The sequence below is a fragment of the Triturus cristatus genome, chromosome 10 (assembly GCF_964204655.1).
Source record: "Triturus cristatus chromosome 10, aTriCri1.1, whole genome shotgun sequence".
Classification (NCBI taxonomy): Eukaryota; Metazoa; Chordata; class Amphibia; order Caudata; family Salamandridae; genus Triturus; species Triturus cristatus.
Genome location: NC_140593.1, coordinates 754,339,819 through 754,366,407, shown reverse-complemented (window position 1 = coordinate 754,366,407; position 26,589 = coordinate 754,339,819). Strand labels below are relative to the sequence as shown.

Below are 26,589 nucleotides of genomic sequence, written 5' to 3'. Positions count from 1 at the left end.
TGTAAGAACTTTTATGGTTGCAAACCGAAATAAAGTACTGAATTGAACTGAATTCACAGAGTGCATGTATGAGTACTTATTGAATGCCTAAACCCATCATCAGTTGAGGAGGCACTTTCAATTAAAAGCCAGGCCTATCTTGTAGTGCTGTAACTGTAAACTTGTAGTACTCCTGTATCTGCTGCACATGTTATCTAAGAGTTCCTAAAGTGAGGGAGTGTTCAGGTCTCTTATGGATTGCCCTCACACACCCGGAAGGATGTCATGCTTCATCATAGGGCTGGTATGATACCAAGACCAGGTATCTTCGTTCTAACACCTTGAATTCTCACTTTTTATTTTATTTAAGGTATCATAATTCCGGGCTAAACGCCCTGGCGCCAAATGGCAACGCTGGTTACACAATGATACTCTGAACCAGCATTGCGGTAGTGTAAGAGTTAAGATCACTTTCTCTTCTTTTTTAAACACCAGTCCTGATGAATTGCCGCTAGACCCGCTAGGGCCTGAAAGGCAAGAAACATGTTGACCATCCACACCAGATAGACCCTGTAGGACCATTATTTCCAGGCAGGGCTCACTCATTTTCATTAGGTTAGTGCACCCTCAGAAAAAAATTATTACACAGGGTAGGACTAGACCTCACTCACCACACTACCCTGACCACATACCCTCACACACCAAAGATCTCCGGCAAAGAGGCCCTTCGCGGGTGCCTGGCGGGTATTGTAGTGCGGGCCCGAAGAGGAGCAAAAGCCCTATGATGAAGCGTGATATCCTTCGGGTTTGGGAGGGCAATCCATAAGAGAACTGAACACTCCTTCACTTTAGGAACTGCACATTGATATTTTTTCAGACCTTTAGCTAGGAGTACATGTGCAGGACCTGGAATAAAAGCTCCCCGTTCCTCCCTTTTGAGAAACATGTTTTCTAAGAGCCACAAGCTTTCACAGCTGAGAAACCATTTGAATGTAAAAACGCTATAACGATTCACGTTGTCAATCCTTGTGAACTTTATGAAGCAAAAAAGCAGAGTATAGCAGTTATACGAGCTAGACGAACAAATATCAGCTTTATTTACAATTTTCCATATTAAGATAGCCATGTTATACAATCCAGAACAAACCACTGCCTTATGATAACTGGAATCAATCCACATATTTTAATGCAAGACCTATGACCAACTAAATAAGCAATATACATAGTTCAGTGTACTAGACTTGACCCCCACACAATTCAAAACGTGAATTAGCTAGCTTTTAACCAATTTCCAGAGGAAAAGGCGGGCAAACCGCCACAAACACAAGGCCATACCGTACATCAGAAATACATTCTATGCCTCAATCAATAAGTGCTGCCTTCATTTATGTATATCACATGCATGAAATTCAAGCACGCTGTATGTAGTCAGTCTATTGAAAAGTTAAATGTGACATACTTGCTCTCACAAACTATTGTCAACTATCAAGTTAACGATTTGAATTCAGGTGGATTGAACAATCCGTTAATGAATATCTCCTGCAGTACATACAATGAAATACTCTACAGGATAACTCTAAGCCAGAGTTGTGTCCTTTGTAGGGCATTGAATGATTTCTTCATTAAAAATTGAGATACGACTGAACTTGCTAGTAGATGTCGATATACAGATCACAGTATACCTGTTGATCAACTCAAAACCATTTTTACGGGATCTGGCCAGGATTATACCTAGTCAAAGAAGCAGAAGCGGGGAAAACTTGGGGATTTATTACACCAGGCGGTGCCAGTATTACATAAACAGGCAGCGGGTCACCCACTTTCCCACACTGATGTTGAAATGCTCAATTGGTTATTAACACGAAGAGTAACTCATGACAAAAACAGCGAAAATAAATGGGACGGAGAAAGAACATACAATATTTTGGAATACAATAAAGTAAAGGGTAAATAGATTTATCTCTAGAAATTAGTGGCTTTGTGTATGTAACAGACAGATGAGGAGAGAAATAGACCTAATAGTCATGGTCCCAAAAGATTATTAGAAATGCGATTTAAAGTGTGACTATTTTCCCTATATACCAGACATTTCCATTTTACTCATGCCAGTGTCACAGAATAAAAATGCATTTCAAACATTTATTATGCACCTCCGATTATCCATTTTATTTTTTCCAAAGGAAACTCCGGGTTCACAGCTGTACTTATCAAATGACATACATTTAATGTCTGTTCTTAACGAAAGCAAAGACACAAGTTATACGCACCAGCATTAACCATATATAGCAGAATTGTTTTAACACAGGCTTGCCAAATATTTACAAAAAAACAGCGCATAGTATTGCGCAAACGCAGGTCTGTTTCGACCCCTTGCAAACTGCTCATTGGTCCTATCAATCGGTCGCAATAAACTGTAAAGGCAAGTGAGTGTACGAAATTCTTGCTTCACATTTGAGACGAAATTGGCGTGTGCTGCAACTGAACATATGGATTTTATGTCCTGGTGGTATACAGTGCAGGAGGATGCACGGGTGGAAGAATTAGACACAGAAAAATCACTAGTCTGACGGACTTTCAGAAGAACTAGTTTCTATTCCCCTGATCATCTTTTGAAAAATCATTCTTAAATTATACACGCTCCTCACCATTAGGTTTCTACTAGATACAGCATCAGTATGCAATAACAAGTTCGAAAGGAGGTGTTGAAACTTTCTGCCTGGCTTATTGTCATTTTCATATAGTATACTTGCTACCTTCTGAGAAATCTTTATTGTCCTTCTGGGCTTTCGAACTTACTTGGAGCAACGAGATGCAGTAGCCTCCCCGCAAGCTCCAACTTCTACTGCTTGACAGTGGAACATAAGACTTTTGTCCGGCCGATTGAGTTGAAATATGTATACAGAACTGGGGTGCCATTTGAATGACTTGGTCAAGAAGGTTGATTAGGCCCATCTCTGCAACTCTGGCTGCTTTAATGAGCCTACTCAAAAGAGCTGTTTGCTGGGAAAGCAGTAATTGGCCTATGTCGAGAACCAGAGGATAACCTTAAAGGACCCTTAGCCATTTAGAAAACCAGTTCAGAGACCTCTAGGTTTGGATACGAAGGGGCCTGTAAAGTTAAGAGCAGTACTTCTGTCCAGGAAGAACTCCGCTGAATTTTGAGGTGCTAGGACGTAAGGTTGAGTGTTGTTGTGGGATGCCTTCATAAAACGATATCACCAAGATACGTGTGCCAAGGAATATACCCTGAAATGTGTCAGTGGATTGCTAAACCATTTAAATCCAGGATTTGTAAATAAATCCAGGATCACCCGCGAGTATCTCAAGGCGCTGAATTGTAGGCACGGGGAGATTAAGTGATATACCCAGATTCACAGGATGTTGATGCCGATGACAAAACTCGAACCTAGTTCCCACCTGCTCCGAAGTAGGCGGCTCAGGCCGTTACGCCACATCCTTTAAAACTCTGAAAACTTTCTAGAACACCCCATTAGAGAAGCAGAATACATGAAATTAGAGTAGTAGACTTTAGCTAGATGGTCAGATCTTCTTGGGGCTAGCTACTTACCATCCAGAAAAGAAAGGAAAAAAAAATAGAAAAAGAAAAAAATCAATGCAGAGGTGGCTCCATGGGCATTTTAAAGGAGGAAATATATTTTTGGCCTTTTCATATTACCGTGTTCTCAATAGCGTATTATTCAGAATAATTTGGCTTTGCTATAACTTTTGATCACTTTAGAAATATTTTAATAACTTTGTATTTTGAACTACATTCTGATTACTTTTAAGTTATTTCTTAACAATATGTTTATTTGGCTGTCCTGTTAACATGACGATTACATTTTCCTTTAACCTGCTACCAAAATGGGATCTCTTAGTCTCAAGGAAATAACCTAACGTTGTGAGCTGGACTGTGGGCCGTTGGACAACAGGACAGATAACACTGTTCACATTCTTACCAATCACATGCTGTCTTAATTTCTTATCCAGTTTTTAGAGTCTCTTTCTCACCTGCTCATTAACTCTGAACCACAATGAAACAAAACCAGAGTGAAGAAAACAATATATTAAAATCACAACTGTTAAAATCCGAGAAGCAGACCCTCTAATCTGACATCCATGTACCTATGCCTCCATTGACAAGTCTGTTTACAGTTCCCTTGCAAATCCTTTCCATAGCTCTACAAAAATTTACCAGGGACAGCCAGGCAGGGGGTTGGATTCCACTGGCAGAGTAGGAAGGAAGGCCTCCTTTAGCAAAAGGCCCACTTCTGGGGGTAGCGTTGAGAGATGGTTACATTGAATGTCAGGTTACAGCAGCACCAAAAGACCATGTCAGCGGAATCAAGGCAATCATGTGTGTTATATTTGAGGTATTGGATGCACAGTGGATTAGCAGAGGGTGGTGGTAAAGTAGGAGTGGTCCCGAAGAGACCTGTGGCTAACTTTAAAACTAATAGGCAAGGTCTGGTTTGGCTACTCTGTCTTGCAGCTGATTTTTGCCGTTGGAAGCATGAGACTGTGTTGGCTGCAGAGACTATACTTTACTCAAAATCTGTGTTCTCTTAACTCAAAGGATACGCCGGTGAAGGTGAGGGCAGCCTGCTAATCAACAATGTCACTGCACTGTGCAACTGAAATAGGGTTGGTTGAAGTTTAAATGACAGTAGCAAGTGTAGAGATATTAGATGTGGGCACAATAGGCTTTCCTGCAGGCGTATTCCTACTCAGTGAGAATGGGATCTCCAAATCCTGCTACAGTACCCATGGTTGTAGCGGGTGGTGTAATGAAATCTGGGGCAACAACACTGACTTTGCCTACAGAAGTCTTTCCCTCAATGAGCACATTATCAACTTGCTTGGTTACTGCAAGTATGGTTTCCGCACATTTGTCTTTACCAAGCCTGTCAACACATTTCAACACACTTGGTCTCTATCATTAATGTCTCCAACAACAGATATGGGCTCTTTAGGTCCTGACACATAAGGTCTGGTCTCTCCAGACGCTGTTGCTAAAGACACAGTCACAGCATGTGTGGTCAAGACAAAACTGGTTTCAGAAGGGGTGTTTGCTAAAGGAGGGTTCGCATAAGGTATGTTCTCACAATGTCCGTCAGCAGCCTTGTCCACATTGGATATGGTATTATGCTCTCCGACAAAGTATCTATTAGAAACAGGTAGTGTAGCTGAAGATGTGGTTAGAATAGGTGTAATTGTATCAGGGTTTGTTACCTGAAGGGGAGGCACAGAAGATGTGGTTTGAGATGTTTTCAATGAAGGTGTGGGAGTAGTAAACCTAGCTGCAGCAGCCTTTTTCTCAGTAAAAGTAATGTTAGCAAACTCGGTCAGAGCTGGCTTGCTCACTACACCCATAGTAGCAGATGTTTCATCATGGATTATTGCGCGGGGTGTTGTTGTATTAGATGTGGTGACCGGACGTTTCCGTTCAGTAGGTTTTTCCTCAGGAGGCATAAACTCTGATAGAGCAGACCGTCTTGCAGACGTTTTTGTCTCTGTAGATGTATTTACTGTAGGTGCACTTGAATCAGGCATGTCCTCACAAAGTCTGACAGCAGGCACAGACACAATATGCATGTTATTGCTAAGCTCTGTCACAGCATCTGTGCCAGCATCAGAGGTCACTGAAGTATATTCAGCTGAATTAAGTGTGGTTGCATCAGAGTTGGAAAAAGCAGGCATGCATCTAGCAGAATATTTTTCTGTACACTTGGTATCAATTAGCTCATTCACAGCATGCATCATCACAGGAGGCTTCATATCTAAAGATATTGTTGCTGCAACAGGAATTGATGCATGCATGTTTAGAGTTGGCGTAGCATCATTAAGCTCTGACACAGCTTGCTCAGTTGCAAGTGACTTGGTTGCACTAGGATGGATTGTAACAGAGACCATAGCAGACTCATTCTCACAAAGGTGATGCACAGGTCTGGTCACTTTGCGTATGGCATCATTAAACTCTGTCACAGTACACTTGGGCATATCAGGCATGTTCACTACAGGCAAGACAAGAGGCACATTTGTTGTAGGAGTTTCCCCACAACCCTCGTGTGCAATGTGAGTTTTACTATGATTTTCAAAGTCGAACCTTGTTTTAAATGTCTCACCACACTGCTGACAGAGCATGGGCCTCCTGTTTAAATGCCACCAGCTCCGATGTCTTCTGAAGAGAGCCTCATATTTGAACCCCATTGCACAGTGCACACACCAGAATGAGGAAATCACACATGACTGTGAAGTGGTTGCCTGATCGTGGGTCCCAGGCGCATTAGGTATGTAGGTGGTATGGCCTACAGTGGATGTAGAAGTAGCATCAGCCACCATAATGCCAGGAAACTTCCTCTGAGAGCTGTCTACAATTACCTTTGCAGCTGATTTAGATGCCGAAAGCTTAGTTGTAAGTGCCTTTAGTGCAGTCCGCTTGGCTACAGCCACCAGCTTCATAGCAGCTGAAATAGTCGCTACAGACAAGTTCAAACGAGTAACTGTAGCAGCAGGGGAGATCATTGTTTTTACAGTGCCACCAGGCAAGCCACAAAGCCTGTCATCTGTATGGGTTCTCCAGTGCTTTTCAAACTCAAATTTTGTGCTAAATTTCTCACCACACTGCCAGCATGGCCTCGGTCTTTTGCTCATATGCCACAACCTATGATGTTCACTGAACATAGATTCATCTTTCCAGCCTAGCCCACAGTCGGCACACCAAAATAATTTTTCTGAATTGAAAATTTCACCAGACTCTGAAGATGCTTTCTGTGGATGACTGCCAGATGTGTGCATGACGTGGGTTTCCAGGGGGTCTGCAAGACTGGTCATTTGATTAAAGCCTTCTCCTAATTTAACAGAAGCTTGTAAGGCAGCAGAGGGCAAAGGAGTACCATCAGCTACCACAGAAGAAGGAGATTTCAAAAGTGGGTTAGCCATAACAAGCATCTGACCATCAGCTTTGGCAGCAGGAATACCGGTTAAAGAGGTTGTCATTGCAGACAACTCGGCTATAGCAACTTGCTTCTCAACTGAAGGAATAGCATCTGCAATCCTGGTCGCAAAAGACATGGTCACATTAGATGTGGTTGCAGCAGACTGCTGCCCAAGGTACTCACTTTTATGAACAGTTAATGCATTCTCCAAATTCGACCTGTCCTTACAGTGGATTTTCAGGTGCACAGAGAGGCTTTGCTTACAGGAGAACCTTTCCCCACAGTCTGTACACGACAACTGCTTATCCTTATTGTGGCTGATACAGTGTAAAAGAAGGCTCTTTTTGTGGCTGAAGCTTCTCCCACACATTTCACAAGAAAATGGCCTCTCATCAGTGTGGGTGCACTGGTGGGCTCTCAGTTGATATATTGGTTTGTAGCTTTTCTTGCACTTGAAATGCGGGAATGGCCTGTCCGTTGAATGGATCTTCTCATGCATTAAGAGGTTTCTCTTCCCAGTGAAGTTTTTCTCACATACAGCACATTTGAGCAAACCTGTAATGCGGTGTGTTTTCTGGTGCTGCTCCATGGCAAGCCTATGTCGGAATACTTTGGTACATTCAGGAAACACACACTGAACCTCTCCAGTATGAGTTTTCATATGAACTTTAAGGGTATGCTTGAGCCAGTATCTTTTGCCACATTCCACACACAAAAATGGCTTCTCTCCTGCGTGCAAGACCTTGTGAGGTGTAAGCTCAGACTTAATACTAACTGTACTCTCAGACTTAGGACACTTTAGGACCTTGCCTGTTGCATGTATTTTAAGGTGTATAAGCAATGCACTCCTCCAGAAAAATCTTTTAGCACACTGGTCACACTGGTATGTCTTCTCTCTCGAATGCATTCTCTTCTTGTGGTTCTCAAAGACATTGCTTGTTTTGAAGGCTTTTCCACACTCACATTTGAAGGATTTTTCTGCTACATGAGTTTTCCGATGTGTACTAAGGGCACTGCTCCAGGAGAACCTTTTGTGGCACTCACTGCACTGGTAAGGCTTCACACCTGTGTGCATGACCTGATGCCGTTTAAGCTCCGACTTGTGAATAAAGGATTTGCCACACTCGAGACACGTGAATGCTTTCACTCCTGCATGGAGTTTACGATGCATGCTGAGAGCACTGTGGCTGGAAAACCTTTTGTTGCACTGGCCACACTGATAAGCTTTTTCTCCCGTGTGGCGCATCTTGTGGTACACAAATATGCTCCTCCATTTAAAGGACTTTCCACATTCATCACACTTGTAGGGCATCTCACCTGTGTGGACACGGCTGTGCATGGTTAGGGAGGACTTCAAGGCAAACGACTTACCACATTCAATGCACGTGTTTTCACCTGTGTGTGTCTTTAGGCGACTCCACAAAGTCCTGTTGCACATGTTCTCACCTGTATGTGTCCTTATGTGGCTCCACAAAGCCCTGTTGCATTTGAAGGCTTTGCTGCACTCAATGCAACTGAAGTTCTTAGGGTCTGTATGGCTGCGCTCATGTAATAACTGTTTCAACTCGTGACTGAAGCACTGCCTACAAATGGTGCACTTGTAGTGGCTATCGCCCTCACTTGAGTTCTTGCAGTTGAGGTATTTAAGTTCCTTGACAGTCTCCTTTACAGAAGTGGTCTCCATCGAAGATGCTTTCGCCAGATTTGTACTTTGCTCCAAGTTCTCTTCTATCTTACAGATGTCTACGGACTGGTGTCTTCTCAATGCATAATTACTACAGAAGCCTCTACCACACTTAGAACACTCAAATGGAGTATGTCCTGTATGAATCATCTCATGTTTTCTCAGACTGATTTTCCGGTTGAACCCTTCTCCACATTCCTCACAGCTATACCACTTCTCACCAGTGTGGACCTGCCCATGGGCCTTCAGGTTACTCTCAGTTTTGAAGGTCTGCTCACACGTGGCACACTTAAAAGGCCTCTCTGCCTGAGCACTGCACTGGTGGATGATAAGACTGGTCTCCCACTCGAAGTTCCTTTTGCATTTAGTGCATGTAAAAGTGCTCTCCATTTCTTGTTTGTGCTGTTTCTGACCTCTATTGTGTTGTTTCTGGTGGCGCTGCAGGGATTTTTCACAGCCGAAGATCTTCCAGCACTGCCTGCAGCTGAAGCACTTCTCACCCGAGTGGATTCGCTCATGTACCAAGAGATTGTTATTGTACTTGAATTCTTGATCACAGATTTTGCACTTGAGAGGAGAATTTTTCACTTTTTTGTGGTCTGGTGCTTTCTGGTGGACTTTCTGATGACTCTTTAAACTCTCCTTTACAGTAAAGCCTTTACCGCACTCAGTACACACAAAGGGCTTCTCATTGGAGTGTGTCAAGCGATGTGTCACAAGATTCTTCTTACAGTTGAAGCCTTTACCACATTCTTCACATACAAATGATCCTGCTAATGTATGGATTTTATTATGTCCCAGAAGACAACCATATTGTTTGAAGGCGGCTCCACACTCAGTACATTTGAAAGGTCTCTCTGTTGAGTGGATTCTCTTATGTTTCAACAACACAGACTTAAATTTGAAACTTTTACCACATTCTTCACAAGTATGTATTCTGATCTTTTTTTGCTGAATTTCCTTACCTGCAGAATGCTTAGTCAAGTTAGTACGTTCCCTCTTGCGAGGGACAGGTTTACCTGGTGAACTTCCACCAAGTTTTCCCCGTTTAAAATGTACAGTTTCCCTTTCACAAGGAGTGCATACATCTGTTGAACCACCAGATAATCCTTTCTCAATAGGGTTCTCTTTTATATTCAAGGGTACCTTTTCACAGCTAGATGAACCTGCCAAGTTCTGTATACTTGCTAAGGGTTGAGTAAGGCTGTATGGCAGAGTTCTACCTTCCTTCTCATTGGGAATCAAGGACAATACTGAGAGGCCTGCGTTAATCTGTGATTCTGCTAAACGTCCTTTAGCAATTTTCTGCTGTATGACATTTTCTGTTAGGCTCCAGAGTTCTCTCTCGCACAACTTCCAAAGTTCTTTATCACCAAGAGGTGATGTGAGAGCAGAGCCCTGTGAAGGGCTGCCCTGCTGCGACATATTTCCTATAAGGTTCTCTGGGTCCATTGAATAAAGTGTAGATGATCCTGATGAGCTTCTTGGACACTAATTTTGCTTCATTCAGAGGCTCCTTATTTGGAAAAAAACATGAAGTGCCTCTTCACACAAGGGATCATAATTGTAGTTTTCCATCCGTGAAACATGAGCACCTGCAGAAACAAAGTTACATGTAATTCAAAACAAAATAGACAACATAGCAGCATTTCCCCTCATACACAAAGCAATCAGAATAACAAGATCCTCCAGAATCAGAATGAAATTTAGTGATAAGGAAAACATGATATAAAAAGTAGCTTGCTAATGAGTGAAGATAGTGAGGGAATGCATAGTTTAACATTTTATGGTTTAGAGTCAATGCAATATATGCAGCAGAAATATAAGCACTGCCAGAGTTTGAGTATATTGTAGGTGCATCAAAACTCATGTGATAAAACAAATCCAATATTGTGGGAAACAAACCTTACCTCTCAAAGGCACCACTCTTAGCTAGCACACAGATCGTTCTGGTTAATCAAAGAGTTACTGAATTAAGAGAAATGCTTAACGAAATAAAGATATATATTGAAATGTTTACATATATCTCTGAAAAAAACAAAGGATAAAGCGAAGGTATGGAGAAAAAATAACTCAGAAATTTACTTTTACCACGGGTAAAGTGCAGTGAATTTCTGGCAGTTTAGATCATACACATCATAAAACGTTTATGAATGTCCACTCTGGGTCCTAGCTTTTTGTTAAATTCTGCGCCCAACCCTCCACAGGTGGTAAATACCTACTATGCATGTCCTTTGGGTTGGCCACTGGGTCTGGCCCGCAGCCTGGACCTGTTTTTTCATGATTTCCAGACTCTTTTTAGGGGTCTGTGGACCTGCAAACTCCTTTACCCTTGTTTGAGCATTCTTCAGACCCTTCACTAAGCCTTGAATGCTGCAGAATGCCCAACAAGGGTCCAGGACCTCCTTGCAGTAACTGTGGATCCCACATTTGGACTCGAGGTCATGTGCACAAAGAAATCAGGATCCAGTTTTTTTAAGCTTTTAACACAAGGATGAGTCCTTGCTCCAGTAATGGCAGATGCGGTTTTTTTTCCCCCAAGGTGCGGCCAGCAAATTACAGAGGTTGAGATGTGCAAACCAGATTTTGTTTTCGCTGACCCAAAATGGACACTGGGGGGGGGGGGGGGGGGGGGGGGTTGTAGCGCCCTCATTCAATTGAATTTCACTATTTATTAATTTTTTCCGAGTACTCGGTTCTTAGACTAATGGTCAAAATATCTTCATCATATCCAAGTTGACTCCATTTCAGGGCTAGAAAACACACTTTTCTAATGCTAATTTCTTGAAAACTACTAATACGATTTACACCACACCCAAGTATGGCACCTTCTGATACCTCCCTCCCCCAACCTTTTTTGGCCCTGCTTGATGGATCTGTAGGAAGCTGATCTTCACCAACTTAAATCAAATGAACATTTTCTTTGGAAGCTTCTGTGCAGATTTGCCAAATAGACTCAACGTTATTTGGAAAATCAAAAAATGCCTTTCAATGGAAATTCCGACCTAACCATACCTATTGCTGCCTTTGTAATTTTATTTCTACATATATGCACTGTATGAGATATTGAACTGATATTTTCTAAGCCCTTGCCAGAAGCAACGGATTGTGTGCTTGCCTCTGGGTCAGGTTTCCAGCCGAGCCAGTATCCTACCGGCTCAACAGGCCATATCTAATGCGATTGGAACCGCACGGTGTTAATGTTACTATGTTTTTTACCAATCTCCACTGTACTTTTAAGCTATTCTAGTATGCTAGTATGTATATTATTTTAGTATGTACTCTTTGTAGTGCCACATTTCCAGACATATTACACCCTATAGAGGTCATTTCTATGGGTGGACTATTCATGTTTACATCTTGTTAACACTGGTGACCCCGGTGTGAACAGGGAACTTTGAGATAAGTGTGATAACGAGACATAGTCTTGTGCCTTTTGTTCTCGAATACTGAAGAAACTGCCATACATTCTAAGGTACGTCAGTCTACACGACAGTCTCTACAGCAACCATATACATTTTTAATTATACATTAATAGGCCACATTGCTCTACATAGAGGACACACACCATTAGGATATGTGATAACTCACTTATTTACCATTACATATTCAGACTCTGTATTAGGGTTAATTATTGGTAGGCCTGCCGTGCTGACTTACCTGTTCAGTCGCAAATGAGTTGATGATGAATCATTACACGCCGCATGCCTCACTAGGTCTCCCTTATCCTTGGACTGAGCATCAATGAGGAGAAGCCCAGCACCCAGTAACCAACGTTTTATGTTTCCTAAATCACTGCCATGAAAAGTCTCCTCTAACACTAGCATGTTAGTTTATACCCACTATTGACACAAGGTGATTGCACAATTTATATTTTAAGACTGCCTAAGAGGGAGTCTAACTTCTTAAATGTATAAATTGGACTTCTAATGTAATGAATACTTAGGCCAAATGTTTTCAGATTCTAAGAATGAGCAGTCTCTATGTGGTTGGGGCATGAGTAGTATTTATGTCTTTGGTGAAGGATGCCTCAGTCCTCACCCTTCTTTGGCTCACTTAGTTATCAGTTTAAAGCACCTCTGAAACTAAAGTCAACAGTATGAAAGGGACCCGGCGGACCTTTATCTGGGAAGAGCTTTGAATGGTAAAGGGTCACAAGAGATTAAGAAGGGTTTTAGTGAAATCGTGCTGCCTGGCAACTGTCCTCAATAACCAAACATTATACCTGTAATGCGGCTCTTTTTGAATGGTTACTTTCAGCTGTTGGCAGATTTGGAGATACTGCGTTTGGCAAGTGGCACTATATTGGCTGAAACAAAACGTGTTGCTAACTAACAATACATTAATAGATTCAGTTACTAGAGTTCACCCTGTAACGAGAAATCAAGTTTGTAAACTAATGAGATTAAACACAAAACACTATAAGCGAATGTCTATGCTAGGCTAAAGACAGATATCACCAGGATCTACCTCATCTTCTTTCCCACCAACCCAGAAGCATGACATCCTTAGTAAATTCACTAATAACGTGTACAGTAATGCAACTATCACAAACCATCCTAATCACAGGAAGCTAATGACCTTTGAGATGTTTCAAAGCCTCAAAAGCACAAAACTGACTACTAAAATTACTACCGTCACACTTATACCAAATCCTCCGCCTAATAAGCCAGTCACCTCAGCATTATTCATCACCATTGCCAGCTTATTACCACTAACCCCTCCATAGATGCCCTCTGGCCCAGTTTTCCACCTGGCGCTTCCTTTAACCTGGGTTATATTTCCCAGCACCAATCCAGTTCCAATACCTTCCAATGCACTACCTGCACTGAACCCCTATTCTCCTCCCCTAAATCCAGGTACTGTCACACCTAATCTCAACTCCAGAGTTGATCAGAACATTTCTCAAGCTCCAAGCCTCTGCTTTACACTCAATCAAATACTCGTCTGCCTTGGGGCACACCTTTGACATCCACAGCCTTGTAGCTGAAGTTAACCGTTGAACCAGTGGCCATACCAAAAATATCGTTCTCCATTTTTTTTCATGAGTTTAACGACTCTTGCCTGGTGCATACTCTAAACTCTTATACTCTAAACTGACTAGCTTATAGGCATCTGGTCAAGTTCAAGTTATGGGTGGGTGTTTATCACTACCAGTTTCTCCTAATGCCCGACAGTGGGGCATAAATGTATTTAAGCAACATTTATGAATCACATTGTTAGTCTCTCTGCAAAGCGCACAGATCTATGGTCATGCATATGTAAACTATAATTGTGGAAAAGTTTCTAAAGGAGGTACACAGCTGTCGAAATAAGCCCATCGCCAAATGAAAAGAAAATGCAGTGCTTACAGGTGAGTGGGTGGGTTGTGTGGGCAGGGATGGTGAATTGGATGAGACCAAAGGAAATATATGCTGGGTTAAGCGTCTAACAGAAAAACTGCAGAAGAAAGTGGTGTGAAGGGTATAATGGGAGTAATTGAGACACTGAAGATCCCTATCCCTACCATACACGCCTTAGTTATGTTGAATATATGGTCGTATATTTTTAAAATTGAAAAGTTTCCAATGCTAAACATTCACAACAAAATCATGGCTTTCACTCATTTATGTGATACTGCTAACAAGCACTGGCAACGACAATAGGCCTGGCTTGTTTTAGGCATATGCCAATCGATGTGTTATGTCTGGATTCAATAACACAAAAATCCCTGAAGCACCCAAATAATGGTCTGGTGACACACTGTACAAAGCACAGAATTCACTTCTCATGATTTAAGCAACACCACTTATTACATAGATCATGCATTTTGGAAAGGATTCCTTGTTACACTTCTTTGGCAAGGAACAGGTTTTAGAGACATCCCTCCACCACCCTCCTCCCCCCATCCCCATATTTTCATCCCTCTTAAAATAATGCTCCAAGGTCACTTTGGACAAGAAAGCATCAGCCGGAGTAATAGGAATCAGTCAAAGGAATACTGATTATAAAAGATTACAGATAATACGTTCAGCGCTCTAACAAGCACTATTCCACTGTGAGTGTAGGATACATTGTAGAATCATTATTACTGAATCCACATTCTGTACATTTACTATTGTTCTGACCGGGTTTCCCTCCTTAAATGCCTTAATATAAATCCTGGACAAATGTATGTGGGTAGCCACTGCAGGTGCAAAATTACTACTCATACTGTAAGCATGACTGAGCTGCACAGACTGTTTCCACAACCCTCTGGATTCACCCCACACCTCTAATTTGGTCTTTAGTACGAAGGCGGTTTCCCATAATCAGTGTGAGAAGAGCTCTGCAATCAAGTGAAAGGATAAAAACAGCTTATATAGTGGTTTAAATAAAGAGCATTATACTCTGAAACCCTCAACACTTGTTTACATTATATGGAGAATCCCCATCCCTGGCATACTTGCACTTGCTAGTTACCTTGGATTTAAAAACAGGAACCATTTCGAGTACGACTTCCAAATGAAGGTTGAGTGATTCGCAGGAGGGCAGTGATTAACTGAAAGAGCTTATAGCCCCAAAGTAACAAAGACAGTTTAAAGATACCTTAATACTATTCATAAATAATGTTTTTCCCATTCTTTCCCAGTCCAAATCTGCGGATCGATTCCACAGCAAAGGAGAACATGGAAGGGTAAAAGATAAAGATAGAACGAGACACCTTATGCCTGGACAACGAGATTGAGGAAAACTCCATAGTGTAATTGGGAAGAATTAATCTGGGTTTGCCCACAGAGCTGCCCAGCTTGATTCTGAGAGAAGAATGCCTAGAAATGCCCTGGAAGGCAGCTTAGTTCGGGTGGAGTGTGCCCTGGCGCTGGATGGAGGTTTTTCCTCGGGATTAGATTGATACTATCCGGATTGGTGAAATATTCTGTTTGACCAAAATCTGCCATAAATCTTTTGATGTAATTTAACCAGGGAATAGATGGCCACCTGTCAAGCTTTAAGCAGTCAGTTATAATATCCCGATTAAGACTGGTATGTTTTGTAGCCCATATTTTGTGCCATAAGATTGGCTTGATTTTAATTAGGTCAGAGTTATCCAGAATCCCAAGCTCTGCGTGGCAGATGTAAGCAGCCGTGCTGTTGTGGACGGCCATTAAAATATCTGACAAAGGCATTTTCGACCAGTTGCAGGGGCTGAGAGTCAACATATCCCCAGATGCCTGCGCCATACATGGCAGTTGTGACACACTTATCTTTGTAAATTTGTATTAGTTCCATGACCGGCCTTCTGCCCAATTTGCTTGCTAAATGGGCAAGGCGGCAGTGGCTTTAGAAACAAAAAAATCCTAGCTATAACTGCATGTGACCAAGTCCCTCTGTAATCAAAGTGAATGCCAAGGTATGGAAATCTGTTAGTTTCTCTCAACCTTGGTATTATTAATGAAAATATTGCGCCATTTAGCACTGTTCGATCCGCATTTCATTATGAACGTTTTTGAAACGTTCACTTGGGGACCCAAATTTTGCATATATGTAGCAAAACTGGTCACTACTCTTTGGAGCCCTATTTGAGTATGCGACATTAAGACAGCGTCGTCTGCGTACAATAATGCTGGAATTGGACGTTTAGCTATAAGTGGGAGATCCTGGCATTGACTAGTTAAAAATTGGCCTAGGCCATTAATATATAAAGTAAAAAGAAAGGGGGCAAGAACACAACTTTGTCTCAAACCCCTTTCTTATTGGGAATTTAGCAGTACACTCTCCCGTAATTCCATAGCGGACCCTGGCACAAGCACCAGGATACAGCTGCCTCATGAAGTTAATAAGTGGTATTTCTACACCCATTTCCTCTAGAATCGTCCAAAGTTTGTTATGTCTAACACAATTGAACGGGGATCAGAGGTCCACAAATGCCATGAATAGCTTCCCCTGCTTAGCTCGGGTATAATAACTGAACAATAAGTATAGGTTTGAACCTTGTTCTATTGTACCTATGCCCTGGCGAAAGCCGTATTGTATATCTGTAATGACCCCAGCATCTTCTGACCATGACTGCAATCTATTCAATAAGATACGGCCCGTCACTTTGAGAAAGGAATCTAATAAGGAAATTGGTCGATAGCATGTAGGAATGTTTCGGTCACACTTTTTAAAAATTGGAACCAAAACCGATTCAGAGCAAGATGGAATAAAGCCATGATGACAGCATGCTCTCAAGGCCAAAGTTAATAATGGACCCCAGAGAGAAATGTTAGATTTGTACAAATCAACGGACACTCCATCCGGGCCGGGGGCCTTACCTCCCAGACTGGTATTTATAGCGCTATTCACTTCATTTAAGTTAAAGTGGATGTCAAGTGGGAAGAGACTTAAAGGTTCTGGGTCTGCGAGGGGGCTAGATACAGCCTGTAGTATTGCATGTTCTTCATCATTGTATAGGGTGGTAAAGCAGTCTAAAAAAGTGTGAAGTACATTGGAATAAACATATATTCCTTGCTTCTAGTGGTACAAAAGTGCTGGATGTTAAAATATCCACTCAAACTACTAGGGAATATTTAAAGTGACGTAGTACATGAATACACATAAATTAGTACATAATACACTCTTCAGGCAGTGCAGAGAATGCTGTACTTTAGAATGTCAGTTCTAAAACCAATTAAAAGTATTTCAAGTGCAATGGTGTGTTGATCATCTGATTATTTGGTCATTGAAGTGCTGGAGTGTTGCTAAATCGTCCAAGGTATCCCATAATTTATGCTGCATCCGAAGAGATCAAACTTAGTTTAAGTAGTTTACAGTTGATTTGGGGGTCCGAGGGATCAAGGCTCTTCATTTTGGCCATCCGACAAGTTCGGATCCCCTGGTAATTAAAGATGGATTTCAGCAATAAGATACAGGATATTTTGAGGGCTGGGCATATGCAGGCCAGATTTATATCTTCCTTGGGGTTACTGCATAATCTGCATGCTTTTGGGCCTTTATGTCTCCAAACGGGTTGATCAGCCAGGGATGTTAGGACCGTTAGTTGGATGGCTAATAACTTTCTTTTTAGATATGCTGGATATGTCGTACTGAGATATGCTGGCTTTAAATTGTTATTGTATTGTATTAGCATCCAGGCAAGTGGCGAGTTTGTGCTTGTAGCCAATGGGAGAGTGCAATTTGGCTGCTTTGTTAATGGCAGCATGTGGTAGATTTGAATTGCATAGATCAGTTGTGTTAGTTTCTTGCAAGGAAGACTTCAGATATTTGCTGTAGATAAAGTAGGGGTCGTTTACAAAGACTGTCAAAGTGCTGATCAGAGGACTGGTTTGATTAATCCATATTTTGTACCAGGTTTTAATGGTGAGATTTCTTTTACCTATGATTTGCTGTGAAAGCCCAAATTCCATTCGAACTTGAGTGGGAGAGACACTCTCCAGAAGCCCCAAAACTGGCTTGAACGTGTTTCTTTGCAGTTGGTTCTGAATTGGAGCAACTTATCCTTGATTTATAGTACTTGCATAAGCCACCATTGGAGTAGTTTTACAGCCATGACAGCCAATAGTGGCTTAACCCTTTCACCGCGGCGGGAATTCCGCCGCGGTGCTGGGGGGTGCGGGGGGGGCAGCGCGGTGGCGCTGTGCTCATGACGGAGCCGCTCCGTCATGAGCCACGGTTGGGCTGTGCTCATGACGGAACGGTTCCGTCATGACTCCGCCCAGTTGCGTTGTCCCCCCGCACAAGCGGGGAAACAGCGCCGCGTAGGCGGAGCGGCCGCCAACGGGCGTGTCATGACGGAACCGTTCCGTCATGAGCACACGGCAACCGTGGCTCATGACGGAGCGGCTCCGTCATGAGCAGGGAAGGGGTTAAAAGAAGGGCCATCCAGCTTCCTGGCGAGAACACAAAAGGCATAGGTCAGCGCTTTACTTGTCTTCACCATGTACTGTTTGGGCACCTGGAAATTCAATTTATTGTCAATGTAGAGACCCAGGTATTTGTAATTGTTGACTACTTCTAGACGTACAATTCCCAACTTAATCTTGAGACATTGTTTTTGTCTTAACAATTTGCTTCTAATTTGTTGGCCAAGGCAAATTCCACTAATTCATCAATTGATCTTTCTAATCCTACCCTCGTGTGGCTCAATGGGATGATATCTGCTACATATGAGTGGTGAGTCAGGATTAGTGGTCCTTGTCTTGGTGGATGTGAGTTTACCTGGTCTAGCCTGGGGGATAGGTAAGTCATAAAAAGGTTAAACAGGTGTTTAAAAGGTTAAACAGGCACAATTTTGGAATGAAGAAGGGAGAGTCCAGAAAATCATCCTATTGCCATGGAACATCATAAATTGGCTCTAAGGTCCAAAAGGTTTGTTGCAGTATTATGTAGGTGGCCTTGTTCCAAGCCAGTATTACACAAACTAAATCTTATTAAGCAAGAAAGTGTTGGCTTGAAGGTTTGGCATCAGCCTACCGAGAATAAGATGGAGGTCTCAGGGTACAGCAAAGTACTGTAACGGAAGAAATACATGCCACAGACTAACCTCATTACCCATGCAGAACGATTATCTAGGCCAATTAGCCATAAGGTAAGTCCTGCAGGTGTGCACTTGCACCAGTTTCAAGCAGATGTCTCAACAAAGACAACCAACCATTTGCAGAATAAGAAAGTGTCCAGTAAAAGAATCTCAGCAATTTGCTTTTACACAACTTCTAATGGAAGACTTCCTGGCAGCTGCCAAAACCTTCAGGTTCACGAAAAACAGCTCTACGTTTCCAAGGATCAATTCCTCAGGAACCATTCAAATGAAAGTGCTGTGGGACTGGGCTGAACGTGGAGCACTCTCCTCATCAAAATGGATAAGAGGTCCTTACTGAATGAGAGGTGGATGTGGTCCCTCTGTAGATGTTGGAATATTTTAGAGTACCAAACTTTGGGAGGTGGCTCCTCGTGAACCTTGATCTTGAAGGACCCGGAGACTCAGAGAGGCAAGAGGAACATTTTTGTACAGAAAAAGGCTCCAATCTTGGCCAGGACAAAAAATATCCTGTTCCCCCCCTCCCATCTTGCCCAATATCAAGCCATCCCTTAGAGATCGTGGTCTCTATTCATTCACGAAGTAGCCTTAACACACTTGAGGCAGTGGTAGTTAGCAAAGGACTTTCTGGAGAATCTCCTAACCTTCCGGTGTGTAGCCAGCTGCTTAAATTGCCCGATCTGCTCTTGACAATCCCCGTAATGTGGGAGCCCAGCTAGAACATGCATTTTTTAAACAAACATTCCCACGGAGCAGCTGCTGGCTAGTATTAGCACTATACAATGACTGCCCATATTTTTCCCAGTTAAAGGGCTGTGGCGTGGTCTGTGTGGGCCATCACAAGACCGGATGTCAGCCATGGTATCAAAGCCTGATATTTAGAGATTTGTCCCAGGAAGGACTGGGAGATAGTTCACTGCATGATGCCTCCCAGGTGTACTATCAAGAGTCTGGAGTGACGACTATGAGCTGCAGATCAGGCAAACACAATAATCAACCCGGCAGAAAGTTGAGAACACGTCTATGCAAATTAAATGTCTGAAACAAAGAGAAATGGAGTGGGATCAGCTACAACTTATCAGACTCCTCTGCCTGGAAGAGTCTCAAAGAGCACATGTGCAGCATGGGGTACCACATCCAAGCGGGATGTATGAAATCCCAAAAGCATCTAGAACCACCAAGGTATCAGTTTCATTGTTCAAAAACATGACCCACTTGGATTTACTGTAGGGCAAGGCCTTTACTGGGATAAAGTCAAGAACCATACTTTACGGGGATCAGAGAGGACATGGGGTCGTTCACTGATAACCCAAGTCTGTATTGGGTCTTGAGTTTTAAAGCTAAAGCAGTCTTCATACCACTGACCTTCATACCTAGACCACTGACTCATTGTCCGTGAAATTGCTCTCCCTCCCTCGCAGCCCCACCATTAAGTGAGGCCTTCCCCCGAGCCCCTGCACTCTCGAGTGTTGGTGTTCGAAGACCTCCTCCACCCGCAGGTTTCACCTGCGCTTCATCCCTGGTGGTCCAGTGGACCTCTGTCTCCATTCTCTCGCTCCGCGTTCTCTCCTTTTTCACTCGTTTTCCCCCTCACTTCTATCTCCCCCCTTCACTCTCCTTCTGGGTGTTTCCTCCATTTTCTGTTGTTTCCCCCTCATTTCAAGCTCCCCCCCTTCACTCTCCTTCTGTCTTTCCTCCGTTTTTCACTCGTTTTTACCCTCATCTCAATCTCCCCCTTTCACTCTCCTTCTGTGTCCTGTGTCTTTCCTCCACTCTTTCTTGCACTTTTGCTGCCTTATTTGCACTTTTCTCACTTTTTTCACAACACAAAATAAAGGAGAGGGGCCCTATACCACAAAAAGGGGTAGAGCACCAAATAGACTGTAGTCAAGAGAAAAGTTCCCCTTTTTGGCACATATAAACTTGCACACACTAATTCACATATAGAACCAATCAGTAACCAGAACAAGACACCAGAGTCAGGACCCAGTCAGATATTCATATGAATATAATCCATGTATTTTATTAAAATATAGCCATATATTTTGACACAATAACAAAGATTATGCAACAAAGTTAAAAAGGTTAAAAACACAAATTGATGTTCTATACAATAGATACTCAACAGTAAAAAACGTGGGGAGAAAATGTAAGAAAGATGTTTTCTTATCCACTTGAACAGGAAGACATAAGATCAAGGATCAACTATTCTCCTAAGCAGTTATACAGATACTTGATTATTCGGAAAACAGATGTCACTACAATCTATAGTCTGCCTTCTAAGACTTGCGTCAACGCGTTTCGGTGGAAGTCAAGAAATAAAGGACCACCTTCTTCAGGACAAATATTACAATCTCCCGAGGAGCGTACGTGCAATCTAAATCAAATAATAAAATATCAACATTAAAAACATTAACATTTATACATTATGTATACATATTCAGAAAAACGAAATTTAATCAAGCCCAAAAATCAAACATTATTAATCTTTGTAAGGACATATCTATCCGACTCCATTGATTCCCGCAAGGAGACCAGTTCTACACCTTAAAAAGTTTTAAATCAAACAGTGTTATTCTTCTGGTGACTTTACATACAACCCATTCATACCAAATGGTTCAAATAGAGACCAATTATAACCATACAGTACTATCACACTTCTATTTCGATATATTAGAAACTGATATTCTATTAATCTATGTATGTACCTTATAAGTTGAACGGTACATCCAAAAAAGTAGATGCTCAAAGGATCCTTGCCCCCTCGTTTCTAAGGACAAACGTCATTCAGTGGGGTCGTATAGGAATTGACCAATGATTCTAAAGGGATTGAGACACTTATAATTAAAATACAGTCTCACTATCCTAGCATTTAGATAAGATCATGCAACAATCTCAATGTTCTGATTACCTGCCGTCCTGTAATTCTGTGTTGGCTAGGGTCAGGTTTAGAGAAATAGGAATCTGAAAGAGAGGTCCATATATGTATTATCATATATATACCCCCTATGGTAATTGCTTTTAGCCTTAAACTCACTAATAAATTGGATACTTCAAAAATGTGAGTTACCTTTATAAATTACCACGTTTCTGTTTTCTTTTTCAGGTGAAGAACTGCTGGGGTAGAATTATTTCAGCCCCTTGGATTTTTCATAATATCTCGGTCTCATATCAATCACGAGATTCTTTTATTTCTAAAAAAATGGAAATTCCGATATAAGTGATTCATATACTAGCTATCATTCTCTTAAACACTTTGTGACAGTATAGCACTACCTGCTTCTATCAATATCTCAAACAGGAACTAAAGAGCACCTCTGCTGCTCCATAGCGGAATTCTATAAAAAAGGAGGAAGCCCCTTGTTACACGCTCAGCATCTTGCTAACAAGCGTTTACGTGGAGCTATAATCAAAATATTAAGTTCCAAAAAGGGGACACAAAACATTAATTTTTAAGAATAATTTTTTTTTTTAAATCAATAATGAATCTAAGTGAAAAACGTTCTATGCTACAATGGTGTAGTTATTATCGCAACCGCTGAGCCCTATGTGGTACCAATGTTCATTCAGTGTCCAAAACTAAAACTCATGCTTAGGTTACCTCTTAATGAAAACTACTCTGGAAACTCTAAAAACGGACTCAAGAAAGGCTAAAAGAGACCTAAAGTCTTTGTTCCACTCACCCCTCTCAACAAGCGTGAAAGCCTCACTGGATCCAAGCGTCTCGACAACCCTACCAAAACTAACCTGCCTTATATACCGCACTTGTAATGGGCAGGCTCAATCAACACGCAACAGCTGTGTAGTGTATTACCATAGGTCATGAGGGAATTCAACTTTGGCGGCCATCTTAGACTTCCCTGTGATTAGCCTCAAACCGGTCAGGGTGCCAAACTCTCGCGGCGGACATCTTAGAAGTACCGGAACCGCGTCAAAAGATACAGCTGCGGTAATACGACCAGCAGTGTGTTCATTAAAGCATAATGGTCTAATCTCAGATTTTACTGAGACTAATACTCCGCCATAAAATAGACCAGAAGTCAGGAGGTAATTCAACTATGGCGGCCATCTTAGACTACACTGAGATTAGCCTAAAACAGGTCATAGTTCCAGACTATCGCGGCGACCAAAACAACGGAAAAAAAGATGAAAAGTTCCCCGATACAGCTGCGATAATACAACCAGCAGTGTATTCATTAGAGCATAATGATCTTATTCCAGATTCCACTAAGACTAATACTCCACTATAGATTAGTCCACACAAATACAATCGAAAACGCGTAATGCTCTCGATCGATGGTGTGTGCTGTGTATACTAGAGAATAATCGGGTGTCCACATCCTAAAAATTCATCTACAATAAGTAAGTGCTGTTTTGCTAGAAATCACTAAAACTATCTAGCTACAAGGAGAGGTATATAAAAAGGAAAACCAAATCCAAAAGAATACGCAATTAAAAGGGTACCTAATATGTTAATAAAATGTGCAGGCTGGAACCGAGAACCTAATGTCGCCAATCCCAAACTGTCAATCATAGCAAAAACCCTTTTTCTCCAACCACAGGAAGAATACTGTCATCTAATCAAGCGATCCCATTCTTCCTTAGAGTTGAGGCCATTACGAACTGTATTAAAGAGCGAAATATACCATTGCTCTCTCGATTTCCTTTTTTGTTCCATGTTGCCTCCACGTGCCCCCAACCAAATCTTCTCCAGTATAAACCACTGTATATCGGAGTCATTATGACCCATTTCAATATAGTGGGTAACTAGAGGGGCATTCGCCTTCCTGGTTCGAATGGCAGAACTGTGTTCTTGAAGTCTAATTCTAAACTCCCTGCCCGTTTCACCTATATAGCCTTTCCCACAAGGACAGCGGAGAAAATACACAATATTTTTGCTCCTACAGTTGTTCAAAGATCTCGAAGAAAACTTACATCCGTTATGTTCCGGTGTGTCCGACTCGACACATAAAGAACAAACATTGCATGTGCCACATTTCACATTTCCCAATGCAGGGGCTCTATCTAACGTACTTTGTATTCTGCCCTGGCTCTCTCTGTATGTATGGACTAGCTCATTCCTCAAATTCTTGTTTCTTTTGAAGGCAAAAATAGGTTTTTCTAATTTTCTCTCTTCCCCATTATTGATGATATGCCAATTACTGTTGATTACATTTTTGATTCGATTACTAATGTGGGAGAAGTTGCTAACAAAAACCAGTTTCTCAAATTCCTTTTTATTATTCGCTGCCTTAGTCAACATAGCTTCTCTGTTATAGAATCTCGCACGCTTGAACGAATGAGTAATACGTTTTTTCGGATAGCCTCTTTCTTTAAATTTCTTTTTTATAGTATCAGCATGCTTGTAGAAATCATTAATGTCTGAGCAGTTTCTCCGAAGACGGAGAAACTGACTGAAAGGTATGTTGTCACGTTGAGATTTAGGATGAAAGCTGGAATAGTGCAACAAGGTATTTTTAGCCATTGGTTTCGTAAACAGTTCCACCGCCAAAAAACCCTCAACATCTTTAATGGAGATATCTAAAAAGTCTACCTTAGATCTACTAAACTGAGACGTAAACCTTAAATTGGGATCTCTATAGGAGAGGTGGAAGAAAACAAGTCACCTTTTCCGACACGTCAGGTTCCAGCAGTGAGGAGGAGATTATTCCAAAAGAGGACAACAGCAACAGGGGGAACTTTGGTGAATCAGGTCCTCCCTCTTTTTTTAGATCAAAGACCAAGGTGGGGACAAAGATTCAACACGAACCAGGGGAGGGGACAACAACACCAGTGATTAATTTATCCAATAGAAACCTCACAGAAATAGAGATTAGGGTATTGAGTAAAGGGTTTAGTTTCATTCCATCTACAGGTATCAACAAATATCAATTGGAAAAAGATTTACGAGCTTTCTTTAGGAAAATCAGACTCAAAAGGTTCTTTGAGGATCGCCCCGTTAGGGATAATTACAATGTTTCAGGCCTCAAACCGGTCTTGATTCACCCCCACCCTAGCTATGGTTAGTAAAAACCATGAGATTTTTGAAAGGGCAGTTGAATGCGGTATACAACTCATTCTATCGGAGAACCCCAGACAATTTGAAAGTAACATGAGTAGAGAAGAGAAGCTGGCTCTGAAATCTTTATAGGTGATCTTAGGGTAACAATAAAGCCTGCCGATAAAGGTGGAGGAGTAGTGGTGTTCAATACTTCTGATTATGAACAGAAGATGCTGGAAATGCTTGCTGTGACAGAACATTATGAACCTATTTCCAGAAGCCAACTAGCCAATTTGACTAGGGATTGTCGTACTCTTCTGACTGAAGCTAAAGAAAAGGAATGGATTTGCGAAGAGGAATTTAAATTTCTAAATAATGAGGAACCAAGGATTCCCGCCCTGTATGGTCTCCCCAAAATTCACAAAAACCGTGATAATCCACCCATGAGACCAATAGTCAATAGTATCAATGCACTCACTGAGCCCTTAAGCAAATATGTTGATCATTTTCTGCGTCCTATAGTGATGGGTCTTAAATCATATATCAGGGATTCTTCACATATGATCGCTCTTCTTGAGGGTAAGGTGTTTTGTGGGGAGACTCAATGTCTAGTCACTCTGGACATTGAGTCTCTCTACACAAATATCCCTCAAAATGAAACAGTAGAGGTGGTCCGCAGAGCTATTGAGGGGATTGATCTGGAAGGAGTTGAGAAGAACTTTATAGTTGACTGTGCCAGGATGGTACTTATGAACAATATTTTTTTGTTCAAAGATCAGCTTTTTAAACAAAAGAAAGGTGCGAGCATGGGGGCCACCAAATGAACTAGCCCCCTTTTTTGAAAATGTGGTAGGTTGGTACCGCTACATAGACGACATCTTTTTTATTTGGGATGGTGCGGTTGATCGTTTGGATGAATTCTTACTTTGGCTTAATTTGGGAGATCCCACTTTAAGGTTTACGTCTCAGTTTAGTAGATCTAAGGTAGACTTTTTAGATATCTTCATTAATGATGTTGAGGGTTTTTTTGGCGGTGGAACTGTTTACGAAATCAATGGCTAAAAATACCTTGTTGCACTATTCCAGCTTTCATCCTAAATCTCAACGTGACAACATACCTTTCAGTCAGTTTCTCCGTCTTCGGAGAAACTGCTCAGACATTAATGATTTCTACAAGCATGCTGATACTATGAAAAAGAAATTTAAAGAAAGAGGCTATCCGAAAAAACGTATTACTCACTCGTTCAAGCGTGCGAGATTCTATAACAGAGAAGCTATGTTGACTAAGCCAGCGAATAATAAAAAGGAATTTGAGAAAGTGGTTTTTGTTAGCAACTTCTCCCACATTAGTAATCAAATCAAAAATGTAATCAACAGTAATTGGCATTATCATTAATAATGAGGAAGAGAGAAAATTAGAAAAACCTATTTTTGCCTTCAAAAGAAACAAGAATTTGAGGAATGAGCGAGTCCATACATACAGAGAGAGCCA

General features: G+C 41.6%; 1 protein-coding gene across 4 annotated transcripts in view; it reads right to left on the bottom strand.

The window, feature by feature from the left end:
- Nucleotides 1-1,147: 1,147 nt before the first annotated feature.
- LOC146789955 (uncharacterized) overlaps nt 1,148-26,589 on the bottom strand; it is a 90,871-nt gene continuing 65,429 nt past the window's right edge. For all 4 annotated transcript variants that reach the window (XM_085628267.1, XM_085628269.1, XM_085628268.1 and 1 more), the window contains one exon: nt 1,148-10,196. In XM_085628267.1, coding sequence (XP_085484393.1) covers nt 4,897-10,053 — 5,157 coding nt within the window. In that variant the 5' untranslated portion in view covers nt 10,054-10,196 and the 3' untranslated portion in view covers nt 1,148-4,896. The remainder of the gene's footprint in view (nt 10,197-26,589) is intronic.